The sequence below is a fragment of the Osmerus eperlanus genome, chromosome 20, assembly GCF_963692335.1.
Source record: "Osmerus eperlanus chromosome 20, fOsmEpe2.1, whole genome shotgun sequence".
In the NCBI taxonomy this organism is placed as follows: domain Eukaryota; kingdom Metazoa; phylum Chordata; class Actinopteri; order Osmeriformes; family Osmeridae; genus Osmerus; species Osmerus eperlanus.
This window is the reverse complement of record NC_085037.1, coordinates 7,310,338-7,324,373: the sequence shown is the minus strand read 5'-3', so window position 1 is coordinate 7,324,373 and position 14,036 is coordinate 7,310,338. Positions and strand designations below refer to the sequence as shown.

At 46.0% G+C, this 14,036-nt stretch overlaps 2 protein-coding genes across 4 annotated transcripts; one reads left to right on the top strand and one right to left on the bottom strand.

Annotated features, from left to right (window-relative positions):
- Nucleotides 1–801: 801 nt before the first annotated feature.
- On the top strand, nt 802–7,371 carry LOC134007062 (polyhomeotic-like protein 1). Of its 2 annotated transcripts, none has more exons than XM_062446226.1 (15): nt 802–1,144; nt 1,774–1,895; nt 2,128–2,229; nt 2,405–2,482; nt 2,596–2,733; nt 2,824–2,991; nt 3,143–3,215; nt 3,369–4,339; nt 4,503–4,638; nt 4,795–4,964; nt 5,056–5,146; nt 5,305–5,392; nt 5,721–5,922; nt 6,037–6,244; nt 6,387–7,371. In XM_062446226.1, exons 2-15 carry the CDS (start codon nt 1,776–1,778, stop codon nt 6,536–6,538), a joined length of 2,697 nt encoding a protein of 898 aa, XP_062302210.1. In that variant the 5' UTR covers nt 802–1,144; nt 1,774–1,775; the 3' UTR covers nt 6,539–7,371. The 2 variants fall into 2 exon arrangements, with proteins under 2 accessions (XP_062302210.1, XP_062302209.1); XM_062446225.1 differs by having other exon boundaries at nt 2,119–2,229; nt 6,387–7,369.
- A 42-nt stretch (nt 7,372–7,413) lies between these two features.
- styk1a (serine/threonine/tyrosine kinase 1a) lies at nt 7,414–13,815 on the bottom strand. Of its 2 annotated transcripts, none has more exons than XM_062446228.1 (10): nt 13,607–13,815; nt 11,857–11,903; nt 10,671–10,889; nt 10,164–10,397; nt 9,780–9,961; nt 9,049–9,129; nt 8,669–8,883; nt 8,463–8,503; nt 8,267–8,363; nt 7,414–8,054 (listed from the first exon to the last, which is right to left on the bottom strand). In XM_062446228.1, the coding sequence occupies exons 2-10, from the start codon at nt 11,900–11,902 to the stop codon at nt 7,859–7,861; spliced, it is 1,311 nt and encodes a 436-aa protein (XP_062302212.1). In that variant the 5' UTR covers nt 11,903; nt 13,607–13,815; the 3' UTR covers nt 7,414–7,858. The 2 variants fall into 2 exon arrangements, with proteins under 2 accessions (XP_062302212.1, XP_062302211.1); XM_062446227.1 differs by lacking the exon at nt 13,607–13,815 and adding an exon at nt 13,216–13,356.
- Between the last annotated feature and the right edge of the window lie 221 nt (nt 13,816–14,036).

Below are 14,036 nucleotides of genomic sequence, written 5' to 3'. Positions count from 1 at the left end.
ACACAAATGCCAAACTCTGTTGTTTTTGCTTCACAAACCAAACCAATTGACCTCCTCAATGTTCATATTGTGCACTTGCCTTTCCTTACCTGTGCTTGTTTCCTTTGGTACACCAGTGCACCAGTACCTTTGTCTGCTGCACCTGTTCTCTGTTTCTTGTCTCAAGCAACGCTTGTTCTCCGCTTGTGCTGTGTTTGAACATGTTTTCACAAGGCTTTGCCACAACAAGGGCATTTACTCAAGGTCTATGGTCAGCCAACAATGGTGATAAGGGAACTCATTTGATGTGATGAACAGTAAGGTGCAGTAAAGTACAAGTTGAGAAACATTTGGTGTTTTCTTCACAGAATGCTGTAGAGTAGATTAAATACTGTATGATAAAATGGCAAGGAAATATGTTCCTTCTCTTAATCACACTTAATGAACAACAGCAATGATGCACACTCAACTGTTACATGTTTTTGTTTCTTTGTGTTTGTATACAAATATAATGTTGTTAAATAAAATATACATCATCATCCAGAAATGGACCCTAGGCCCTACTTCTGTTTGCTCAGTATGTGAGTGTGGGTGTGATTAGTAAGGCAGTTAACTATCTAGTCGAGAGTGTGGGATGCTCTAAGGAGATACATTGCTCATGTTTTCCACATTTAAAATATATTATCTGCCGCGCTGAGAAATAAAATTGAATCTACTGTTTATTCCCCTTTCTAACCTTGTTTTGCCTGGACCAGATCGTTTGCAGCGTACGCACATTTGATTGGGCTGTGGTCGAGGGTGTGGGTTTTGGACTGACAAATACTTCCGCCAAAGATATACACCTATGTAACCTCCGTTTCCACGTCCTTTGTTGTGGTGTTGTTTTACAGTTTGAACATATCTTCGCTCATCTCCTGTATTTTTTTAGAAAGAAAGCACTATGAATATGCAGAACAATTTTCATGTAAATGTATATATTTGGAGGAGACGAGTCAGGAGTGATCGAGGAGAGGAAACGAATTCCGACTAATGGCATGGACCCCAGCACAACACAGCAGTTGTAAATTTATGCAAAAATACTAATAGGAACAGGATTTACTTTTACTTTGAATTATTGCAAAGAGAAATTATTCCGGATAGTTACAAGGTCGGGAGACAATCGCAGGTCAGTGCCAATACGTGGTGTATGGTGAGAACACAATGATGTCCAGCAGTACTGTGTGCTTTGATGCTAGCTAGCTAGCAACGTTAGCTTCGTTAGGTTTGTAGCACTAGAAAGCTGACTAGCTAACTCGTAACTAGTTAGGAGTAGGACTATCTGTAACTGCAGGTGGTTGAATTGGAAATGTAACCTCAATTGCAGTGCAACAAATGATCGGATAGACTATTGCTAACGTGTATTAGCTAGCTAGCTTACTGGCATTCCAAATGTTTTTTTTGGTCGACCAAATGTAAAGCATTTGTACATAGATGGCTCTGGCAGTGTATGTTGCATTCTATATATCTTATTTATGCTAATAGCCTGCTCAAGTTCACATTTGCATTAAGCTTTTCAAAGTGTAATTAGTTGGTCACGCTCTTGTCACTGTATGTAAGCTGTCGTGGCATTGATTGAATTCTATCATGATACAGATATTATTCTTATTCAAGCATAGCCAGCCTACATCTTGCTCAGCACATCATTGTGTTCGGTATGAAGAATAATGTGCACCCACACTGAGTGATAGTCACGTCTTTAGGGGAAGTATTTTCAGACAGCTTTTGATTGAATGCCGCTGTCTTTATTTCTGCCAGTTATGGAGACAGATGGGGACCAGAATAAGCAGAACTCCACCAATGGTAGTGCCCCATCAGGGACAAACTCCCGCCCCTCTCAGATGAACTCGATGTCCCTGTATGAGAGACAAGCTGTGCAGGTTTGTATCTGTCTATATTTATGCTGTATTTATGTGTGTGTCAACCTGTGTCTGTAGTCATCCATGCATCATGCAAAACTTCTACACACCACCATGTCACAAGCCTACCAGACCCATCTTTTTTAGAAGGGTTCATATATTAGCGTGCTGTACTCTCAACTGTCTCTCAGTTTCTCTCTCTCTCTCCCCATCTGGCCCCTAACGTGGTGTGTATGTTGTGAAGGCCCTGCAGGCATTGCAGAGACAGCCGAACGCTGCCCAGTACTTCCAGCAGCTCATGCTGCACCAGCAGATCAACAGTGCCCAGCTCCAGAACCTGGCTGCTGTACAGCAGGTAAACAGTCATGCAGGAAGAAAAGAGCAGGCTAACTCTCTGAAAGATTGGGATCTACACACATGTTTGATAATGTGGGTACCATTTTGCGCGTGTGTAATGGTAGGCTGGTAGTGATTTTTGGGACAGTTCCGGTGTTCAAAAATGTCGGAACACATTTCGGCCCCTCTCATAGGCCACTCTTGCTGCCAGTCGCCAGTCTAGCCCCTCGGGTAACAGCCAATCCCAGAGCACCAGCACAACTGTAACTTCTGTAAGATTGTTTGCATTAACTGTTCTCAACAAATGAAGGCACAATATCAGCACAATAAATAAATACATTCTGTATCTTTCTGGAAGAGTTAACATTTAGTTTCTTCTTGACAGGTGAATGTAACCACATCTGGGGGTGGGGTCACAAATAGCACCCGTGCTATTGGTCAAGGCTCCTCTGCAACATCCACCATCAGCCAATCGGTATTGCTGAGTGGGAGTGCCGGAGGACAGGGACAGATGTATCTGAGAGTGAGGGATTGTCTGCTTTAACAAAGATCTTAACATCTGATTTGTATTTTTGGATGTGCCTATTTTAATGATACATTGCTTTTGTGACAGGTGAACAGGTCTCTGAGGGCCCCAATATCCTCCCAGCTCATCTTCATGCCTGGTAATACAGCAACAGCTGCCATGGCGACAGTAACTCAACAACCACAAGCTCAGCAACAACAACAACAGGAAGTGACACCCACTTCTTCCTCCAGCAACCAGTTAGATAGTGACCAGGTGTGGGCTGAGTTTGTTTTTCTCTAACATTCCTCGGTCGTGTGCATTTTTTCAGTAAGTGTATGCAATCATTGTTGAAAAAAAGATTGTATTCCTTTTCTCTCCATCAAAATCTTCTGTCTCTTTTTATTTTTCTGTCCTTCTCTCTCAGGTGCAGAACCTGGCCCTGCGTGGTGCTAGGGGGATTGGGGTGAAGACTGAAGCCCCAGAGAGAGGGGACTCAGGTAGGGTAAAGAACAACAGGACTTGGCCTCCTAACCTAGCCAACTCCAAAATCTCCAACATCTGTTCTTTGTTGTGATAGGGCTGATAAAGTATTCATTTTGACTGTCTATATTCTTTTGCTAATGTTTCGTCTTCCCTGATTCTATTTTTAGCCACCTACTCCCTCTTCCAATCTTCTCAGTCTTCCACTAAGCCCACCCAGCCACAGCTGCCCCACATCAAGATCCCAACATACCCCCAGAGCTCCAGCACCAGCCTCAAATCTGGCAACCCATCCTCCTCCTCAGGCTCCTCCATCCCCCTCTCCCAGCTCCTCCTGCATGGTCCTAGCTTCGCTTCAGGACGTGCACTTACAACGGTAACCTCCACTGCCACGGCAACCCACATCTTGGTGCCCACTTCCAGCGCCACTAACCAATCACACGGTTACCCGGTTGGTGCTGCCACCATCAAGCCCAGCGTTGCTGCTCAGACTCTGGTGGTTCAGCCTCTTCAGAAGAGCTCTGTCAACGCTGGAGACAAAACAGGAGGACACGGGAATGGACCAATCCCAATCCAGCCCAAAACTTTACAAGGGCTCCGCCTTCCTCTCCCGCTCCCTTCAAGGAACCCTCCTCCTATCTTGCCTGCACCCCCCTCCATCAACCAGACAAGCAGCACCCAACCACCTCCTCATATTCCCGTCCAGATAGTTGGGGCCAGGCAGAGCAGCTTAGGAAACTCCCAGGCTTTGGCCCTGGCGCAGGCCCGGAGCTCCAGCTCCCAGGACGGGGCTGTGCTCAGCAGCTCCAGCAGCCTTCTAACCATGGTGGCCTCCCTAGCCTCCAGAGAGGGAGGGGTCATGGGCCGAGGGGCAGGGCTAAAGAACCTTCAAACACCCCAGGAAGCCCCCCCATTGGCTCACGTCTCCCACGTGCACCCACAAGCCAAACAGAGCCCAGGACCAAATACCAATCAGAACTGCACCTCAGCCACAGCTACCATCTCCTCACAGTCCCCTTCCTCCGTCTCCACTCCTCCTTCCATCTCTCGCTCCTCCCTGTCCCTGGCAAGGGAGGAGTCAAGGAGTGTGTCCACCGTTGTGCCCACCAATGGAGATGCAGCAAGCAGTCAGAACCCCCTGGTATGTGGCCGGCCAATCACTCCCAAGTTGTAGTAGTAGGCACTTTATTGGTCACCAAGGGGAAGGACATACAGTGACCAGACATTTTCTACACTTCAGTGACAACAATCTATAAGAAAAGCAATGCTGTGTAACTCTGTCTGTCTGAATCAACATTTACCAGGGAAAGACGGCGATTGGCTCGCTGAAGAGGAAGTCCGAACCAGATGCAGCTATTGAGGAAGATGGCCCCTCCCCTCCACAGCTTCAGCCAGTGAGGGAACAGTCCCCTACACCCCTCTCCTCTGCTGTTGAAGCAGGTGAGATAAGCTATTGCTAGGGATGTTTCAAGTCTCAACTCATTTTCAGTGTGTCTTTCTCTTTGACCATGAAGGGTGAAAACAAGCCATATTGAACATGCATTACAATTTCACGTCCTGCCTATTTGAACACTGCTTTCTTGTCTTCCATCTCAGGCCCGGGCCCTCTTCCTCCATCCCCCTCTCCATCTCCAGCCCAGTCTGTGTCTCGTCTGGGGGGAGGACCGGGGGAGAGGGCCCCCCCTCCCCAGGCTGTAGTCAAACCTCACGTCCTCACACATCTCATTGAGGGCTTCGTCATCCAGGAAGGAGCTGAACCCTTCCCAGTGAGTGATTATGGGATTTGTAGTGTAAATTAGATTTAATCAAATAAAATTTTATTTGGACCTTATGCCGCTCTCATTGATCGATTGACAGGTTTGTGGGCCACTGAAGGAGCCCTCTGGTGAGGATTTAGCGAATGACAATCCAGATGCAAGCCAATCAGAGACTGTTACTCCTGCAACAGGTGAGGGTCAGACTACGATAACAACATTACGAAAAAAATGATTCCCGTCTTTGGTTCATACAATAATTATGCTTTAGGTGCCCTATTGTCCACCTAGAATTGTAATAGTTCCTCTCCTCTGATGTGCTTTACGGTCCTCTCCCCTCCCCCGTCCCCAGTGCTGAAGTGTGAGTACTGTAAGAGCTTTGCTCCTGCCAGCCAGTTCAGAGGCACCAAGAGGTTCTGCTCCATGACCTGCGCCAAGAGGTAGGGTCCGACCCCCGCCACAGTCACTGTTCACATACTAACAGTCACTAAACCATGTTGGTACACAGTCATCATCTCACTCAGTTAGCAGCCGGCAGTCTCTCTCTCCCCCAATACAGTCCTCCCCCCTCATACCAAGTCAATGTCACCCAGCCCAAATTGTATACATGTATCATGTTTTTTTGTGAGTAAATCTAATGGTTTTAGTACTGTACATGTGAACTCATTCCTTGGGTGAGTGGTGTGTGTCGTTACTGTCAGTACAGCCCGGTGTCTCTGTGCTCTGTGTAACTGTATGTGTCTTATTCAGTATGTATTGGTTCCCCAGGTACAACGTGAGCTGCAGCCAGCATTTCCGCATGCGCCAAGGGCATCACCACGGCAACCAGGGCCATCACCAGGGCAACTCGCTGTCGCTGGGTCACCTGAGCCAATCGGACGAGGACGGGGTCACGAGGAGGCGGGTGCCCCGGAGGACCAGCTCAGAGATCGCAAGCGCCAAGATCGCCGGGAGACCCATACCTGTCAAGGTGACTGTGATGCTCTCTCTGTCCCTCTCTGTCCCGCTCTACCAACCGTGAGAAAGGATTTGTTGGCACGCAACGACACAGACGCATCTCACACACGCCGCTGTTTGTCGCCAGTGTCGTTCCGAGTCCAGTCGCTCAGACGAGGCGTCGAGTGGAGAAGACGAGGAGGATGACCCCATGTCCCTCTCGCCCGCCTCCTCCGCTTCCTGTCATCAGCCCCCCTCTGGGCTTCCGTTGGAGGGCTCCGGACCCAGTTTCCTGCCCGGCAATCCAGCCCAGTGGAGTGTGGAGGAAGTGGCACAATTCATATCATCTCTACAAGGTTTGTTTATGTGTTCGAAAATCCTTGCAAGGATCAATACGAATTGTTAATATGCATTTATATTTGTTTTTCGGTGATCTATGCAATTATTTGCTCTCTTTTTTTACCCCTCTCTCCTCATTCTCTTTCTCCTTCCCTCCAGGTTGTGAAGAGCTTGCTGCCCAGTTCCTGTCCCAGGAGATTGACGGACAGGCCCTGCTTTTACTTCGAGAGGAGCATCTCATGTCTACCATGAACATCAAGCTAGGTCCCGCCCTCAAGATCTGTGCCCACATCAACACCCTGAGAGACTGACTTAACAAATCTGGCATGTCCAATCCCAATTTGGCTCCCCGGCCACAAAAAAGGTGAAAGCTTTACATTGCGCTCTGATTGGCTGGGTGAAATCTTGATACCCACCAAGCAGAAAGGAAAAGAAGACCTCTCCATAAAAGAGAGATGGGAAAAGTGAAGATGTAACCGTCTAAAGACCAGCTAGTGTTAGATTCAATAATTCGTATCTGTTTTGTTCCGTTTCATTTTATATACTGCAAAAGACAGCAAGAAAGCATAGTGAAAAAAGGAAATCTTAAACATGGTTTAAGTATGAGTTATTGTGTGAGTGATTGTTTGAGTCCTGCGGTCAGTGTAATGTTCTGCCTATGCTATTTAAACGCACCTTGTTTTACTGTACTGCCTGTACTTGGTTTACGCGTAGAGAATTATCATGTTTTTATCTCTTAGTGAACATTGTGGCCTTTTATCTATTATCTGTAGTTTTCAGCAATGACCCAATAATAGTACTAGAATTTTTTTTGTTTTGTTCTTTTGGAACCCAGTTTCATAACCATTCCTCGAAGCACTTCTGTGTGGTAAAGCCTTCTAGAGCAGTGTCTGCTATTGTCTTTGCCAACCATGAGTAGCATAAACTGCTGCTAATAGTCTTAGCAACTCGGACTGCGTTCTTCCTACTGTTCCTAGCTCTTCTGTCAGGATTGCCTGTCATGACGCATTGTAGCAGTGACTGTAACTGTCATCGATATTCTCTCCTATAGGTACTCCTGCTAGTTTGTTTCTGTTCAAAGTTTTCAGGAGGTTAATAATATAATAAAAAATTAATTAAAAAAACAACAACTATAGGACAACCTATTGCGAAATAGTTTTGTTTTATTTAGCATTTGTTTCTAATGTGTCTAAAAGGAGATGTGGTGTGTTGGGAGTGCTTTGTTCTGACAAGGGCATCCATCTTAGTTTGTTAGCAAGGGCTTTGCTCCGTGTTTCTCATTGCAATGTCAACTATCCATCACAGATGTCTGTTTTTAGAAGAGAGGAAGAGATGGTTTGGTGTAAATGTTGTCATTGCAAAGTTTAGTTTTCTGCTTGTCCACACACAGACACACATTTTATACTGTATACATACATACACACACAATGGATACACATTCAGGCAAAATTATATATTACTCTTTAGGCACATAATTTCTGTAAACAGTGTATACTTTGTTCCACTTCAGTCCTCCTTTTCATTTGAAGGACTTTTAGACAAATTCCATGAGTCAGTTATTCAGTGTGAGATCAGGTGACCCTGGCAGTTCCCTCTGACCAATCCAGAGAAACTCCCACACAGCCATCCAATCAGAGAACAGCGTAATTGTAGGCCTCCCCGTACCCGGCCTCCCTGAGATACTTCTCTGTGTCCAGGGGCTCGGGCACCCGCAAAACAGTCCTGTCATTGGCACTTCTCTCTCCTGATTGGATCTTCCGGATCAGCCCAGCCAAGGGGAGGCGCTCCTGGGGACTCCACTGCACGCAGGACTTAATTGTAGAATAGCTGAAAGATATTTTTTACAGATCAATCTTTAATCAATCACGCATTTATTGCTTTCCTTGTCTTTGAATACCATGGAGACAACATCATTTGGGAAGATGATAATTCAGATCTAATGCATTATTGTTTTCAATGTGTTAATGATAGCTGAAGGTATAAATATATATTTGTGTGTGTGTATATATATACACATTCTGTTAGTGTGGGGCTCTCACAGTGAGTTAGAACAGCTAACAGGCCTCTTCATGGAGTTCCCTCTCTGGAGGTACTGCAGCAGCTCACTGGCCAGGACGTTTGGGAAGGGAGGGTCACCTGGAAGAGGAAGTGAACAGTTCAACAATACAGAAGTGCCCCACTGTAATTCAGCCATTGCTGGTTGTTTGGTTAAATCAAGAAGAATTAGACACTCACCAAGTGTCACCATCTCATAGAGCAGTATACCAAAGGACCAGCTGTTGGAGAGATTATCACCTGGTTTAACTTACTATACTGTACATTCAGTATTCTGAAAATACATACTACTACAAACAAATACATGCTACTATCAAACAGTATTCAACTTTTTGCTGGTTATCTAATTACCTTAGGTGATACAGCCAATCAGATGAGATACTTACATATCACTACTTTGATTGATGTCTCTCCTGGCCAGTATCTCAGGAGCCTGCCACTTCCTCAACTCCATGTCCTCCAGCTCCCATGGAGTCCCCATCTGGCCCCGCCTCCTGTACGCTGGGCCCAGCCCCCAGAGCTTGGCTGTTAGGTCCTGACCAACCAGCACACTCCGGGCACCCAAGTTGCCATGGATACAGCTCTTGCTGTGCAAATATTCCTAGGTGGAGGAACAGAGGTGAACTTGAGCTGACATTGTACTTGGTGAGAATAACATTAGAGGATGGAGAGAGAGAGAAAATGGGTGCTATAGTCATTTTCAGTTTTTTAATCCAGATTTCTCAACGAAGAGAGGATGTAGAAAGGAAAGCAGAGTGAAACCAACCAGAGCAGATGCCACCTGTCCTGCCATGATGAAGATGCGTTTTTCTGTGAGGTCACATGGTGACCCCTCACCTGTGTGGTCCTGCCAAGAAAACAAACATTTTAAACTTTAATTACTTTCTGAATCCCAATTTCGGTATCAGTTGGATTGATATACTTTAGCCTAAAGACTATTACTGTACTACCAACAATAAAGACATAGTGACAAAACATTTTTTTTACCTAGAAGTAGGCCAACACGTATGTTAGTTAATGTATATGACTGCAGTATGGTGTGGAGTATTTTGCTATTCACTGTCTGCTGTACCTGTCTCACCCTGCAGAGATAACCCTGCAGTACCTGTCTCACCCTGCAGAGATAACCCTGCGGTACCTGTCTGACGCTGCAGAGATAACCTTGCAGTACCTGTCTCTCTCCAGAGATAACCCTGCAGTACCTGTCTCTCTCTCCAGAGATAACCCTGTGGTACCTGTCTAACCCTGCAGAGATAACCTTGCAGTACCTGTCTCTCTCTCCAGAGATAACCCTGCAGTACCTGTCTCTCTCCAGAGATAACCCTGCGGTACCTGTCTCTCTCTCCAGAGATAACCCTGCAGTACCTGTCTCTCTCTCCAGAGATAGCCCTGCGGTACCTGTCTCTCTCTCCAAAGATAACCCTGCAGTTCCTGTCTCTCTCTCCAGAGATAACCCTGCAGTACCTGTGTAACCCGGTGGAGATAACCCCATGGTACCTGTCTGCACCTCCAGAGATAACCCAGCAGGTCTCTGTGCTCCAGCTCCTCTATCACTGTAACCATGGGCGAACGCACGGACACGACTCCCATCATATCCGGCAAGAAGGGGTGGGGCCCCAGCTCCGACAGGAAGGAAGCAAACCCCAGGAAGTGCTGCCGTTCACCGGCGTCTGCTGATTCTGGTAAGAAAAAGGGAAGAGTCTTAGATTCCGGGATGTATTTGTGCTTTCGAGACAGAATGTTTTGCTGATTTGGGTAGCTAATCAGTACTATCAGGTTTTTCCGCAGAATACATTGTCAGATATTGTACGTCATAAATACAGCCTTGTCCTCTTCCTACTAGTAACTGCATGGCAACCTTAGTCTGTTACGGTGTGTCACCTTTCAGCACTCTCAGAACGACATCCCTGTTCTCCATCCTGGCCCTGTAGACAGTCACAGAGGCTCCTGGAATCACGAACAATGACTTGGGCAGAGGAGTGACCAGCTGGAAGGAACCAGGCTGCCTCTCGCTGGCCATCTCCGGTACTGCAGCCAATGTGGGCGGGGCCATCGTCCTGCTAGGGGTTGTTATGGGTACCACCTCATGTTCCAGAGGGTTGAGCTCAGTAGGAGCTGCGTAGAGGAAGGGATTTGAGGGAAGAAAGGAGATAAATGAGAGAGAGAGAGAGAGAGAGAGAGAGAGAGAGAGAGAGAGAGAGAGAGAGAGAGAGAGAGAGAGAGAGAGAGAGAGAGAGAGAGAGAGAGAGCGGGAGGTTGAACTTGAAATCAGCCTTACCTACTGTGCTGTGGTAGATTTATAACACAGCACTGCTATAAATAATGAATGTCATGCAGACACAGACTCAAACCCTGAAATACACACATACACACACATAACACACTCACCATCTATGCCCCGTAGGTTGTGTCTCTGACTGCGTGTGCGTCTGTGTGTGTGTCTGCTCGCTCTGTTTCCTTGAGGCGGAGTGGTGTTCGGGAGAAGCGTTGGGGCTGGCGTGCGGTCAGGGCAGAACTTCAACAGGAAGATGGTCAACAGAGCGACCAGGAAGATCACGAGCAGTACAACAGGAACTACAATCACTTCCTTTTCATGATTCAGGACCACTGAGGGAGAGATGAAGGAAGACAGTCAGAGAAATGTAGCGGGTAGGGATGGAGAGAGACAGAAAGAGGAGAGAGAGAGAGAGAGGCTGAGGTTGAGGTTGCAGAGGTGTCAGGATCTACAGTAGTAGATAAGCATGAAAGCATTTTCACTTGCTTTGGACAGTGTCGAGTGTTTCCACAGTCTGTGTACATGACACAGCTGGACCCCACCTATTTCAATACCTCACTAAGTACTGGTGTTTGTATCCTTTGTAAGATGAGACAGTGACTTATGAAGGTAAACTTGAGTAACTAGTACAGTGGCAAGAGCATTCATGGCAAAACACATAGTGTCATGTAATACTTCGTCATTCCACTGACTGAAAGCTTAGCTCAGCCTATTGACACATCACTGGTAGTCTTAGCTTCCACTAAGTGTGACTGAATTAGCATGTCAATAGAAACTAGTGAAAGCAAATCCTGCCCAGCGCCCATAGTTTGTTTGGTGAAATGTACAGATCGACATGATCAGAGTTAGATGTGCTGGAGAGTAACTGATCCTTTAAAGACAGATCCTTGTCTTATGTGTGGAAACAATGAAATACACTGGATTCACATACTATACAGATGGTGTTTACTTTCTGAAGCCAAACAGGTGTGTAATGTTTTTCCAAGTTTGATTTTTCCTCTATTTGCTATGTGTTTTTACCTGTGTACTCAAGGCGTCTGTCCAGACTTTGTTGAGTCAACATGATCTAACCTTATCTCCAATGGCTGCAGCACTGTTAATTTTGTATTGTTTGTAAAAGGCGGTTTGGTACAGAGGCATATTTATTGTACTCTGTTAACATGGGGTTTGAGCCCATTGAGCATCTGTACCTGAGCATGGATTTGCTTGGTTGAGGTGAGATGGAGGGGGAGGCTTCAGGGGAGAGATGGGTTGAGGAGAATAAAGAGAGCGAGTACTGAGAAGGAGAGTGACACTCACCACAAAGGGTGTTTCCTGATGCACACTCTACGTCTCCCTGTGACATCCTGTGGAACACACACACACACACGCACACACACACACACACACACACACAAGCATAAAGTACAGGTCAGCAGCACCTCCAAACCCCTGAAGTTCAGAGCTGTAGTGACTCAGCATGAAGCCTGCTAGCTGGGCTACTCATCCCTGGTTACAGACACAGTACGAACACCTCTTTCTTCACCCAAAGGTTGCCATGGTCACCATATCCCTGCTGTCAGACCCAGAGAGCATTCTGTGTGGGGTCCCATCCCATGTATTGGCTGAGGTGGAATACACCTGGAGCTGGGTTCATAAAGCTGGTTACTGTCAGCTGAACTGTGGAGACTAATACTATATGACACGCACATGGCATGGTGTCAGAATAACCCACGGTTGAGCAGGCATTCATAACGTGTTCTAATAACGTACAAGCGGGCAGGGCTGGGCATGTCTTACACTGGTGTCAACATAGCTAGGATTTAGGCCTAGTTTTGGGAAGCACTCTTTTTATACAAAGCTGACCTTAATCGTTTCATTTGAGATGGATCACAACTGGACTCAGGTGCTTGGGCTTGTTTAACACGATCAACACACAGATTTACATGATTTCATGTGGTTCAGTGGAACCATGTCACTGAAGTTTCCGAAGATTGATACACACGGGATATTCAAATCTGTACACCACAGGTTCAGACGAGGTTACAAGGAAAGGGATATTATGGCATGGTAGCCATCATATAATAGCAGGAAGAGACCATGCTATGATATGGAACAATTAGAAGCTTACGAGAGTTCCTGGTTCATAGGTTATCAAATGCACCACTATATGAAAATAAAACAGTTGATATGGATAAAGAGAGAGAGAGAGAACAGAAGAACTTTAGAACCACTTACAGTACCAGTCAAAAGTTTGGACACATTTTCCCATTCAATTGTGTCCAAACGTTTGACTGGTACTGTATATACGTAAGTATTACCAAAGTATGAATAGGTTAACTGCACATTATCAGTAATACTATAACATTTTAACACCTGGAGTTAACACCTGGACTATTATACCAGAAAAAGGTTGTAGTAGTGATCAAACTGTTGACCGAACTGCTAGTTTTTACTGTTTTCTGAGTGGGGAAATGTGAGGTAAATGTCCCTTGTTGATTGTCCCATCCTTGTGTGTTTTTTTACAGTACAACAACTGTGCAAGTGTACAAATACAGATTCAAAACAAAGCAATTTCTCTTTCTGTCTCAATGTTCTGATCTATCTTTGTTCACATTTTTCTATTCATTATTTCTGTTAATCTCTAAACCCAACCACGGCAGGTGCAATCAAACTCACCTGTCGCACGCTCCTCCACTGCTCTCCGTCACATTACAGAGGGATGGGCCTTCTCTCACAGGCTTCCATAATTGAGTAATCTTAAGGTACCGTATGTGGTCAGAGAGGGTTTCTTTGCGCGCGTGTGTGTGTGAGGGGAGTTATAAAGGATGTCTGTGGGACTCCTCCTGCTCAGAGCATGTTGTTGTTGAGTCGTCACTCACATTCCTACATCTGGTTTCTGTCACCTACACTGCCCACGTCTAGACAAGATGAACCAGTCTAACTGCATTACTGGTGCTCTCGGATGCACTGGGCATGATCACACACACAGGCGGACATTCACACACGCGTGATGTAAAAGAGACACACTGAAATCACTGAGTGTCTGCATTTTGCAATGTCACCGTACCTGGCATTTTGTGTGGGAGTGCCCCTAAATCAGTTGGATGTGGAGTCGGCATACTCAGGGCACACAGTGTTGTTTCCTCTCTTTGCTACGACATGCTTGTAATGTAGACTGGCTTAGCCGTATATGACTGACTCTCCAGGATGTTGCATTATCTTGTCGGTGAGGTCTCTGTTCTTTAATCTCTCTCCCTCTCTCTTGTTCTCTTGGTACTGTGTTGTAATACTTTCCCACGTCTCTCTCTTTCTGTTTCCCAGGTTGACCACACCCTTAGCTGCACCTCTTCCTTCCACCCATAAGGGTGTTTTTGTTTCAAAGGCCAACATAGCGGTCTCCGAATTGTTCTTCAGACTTCCTCACTGCCCACCTCCAAAACGACACCACATAACCTACCCTTAGTTAAACTGGTCTAGCCTCCCCTATTGCCAGACCT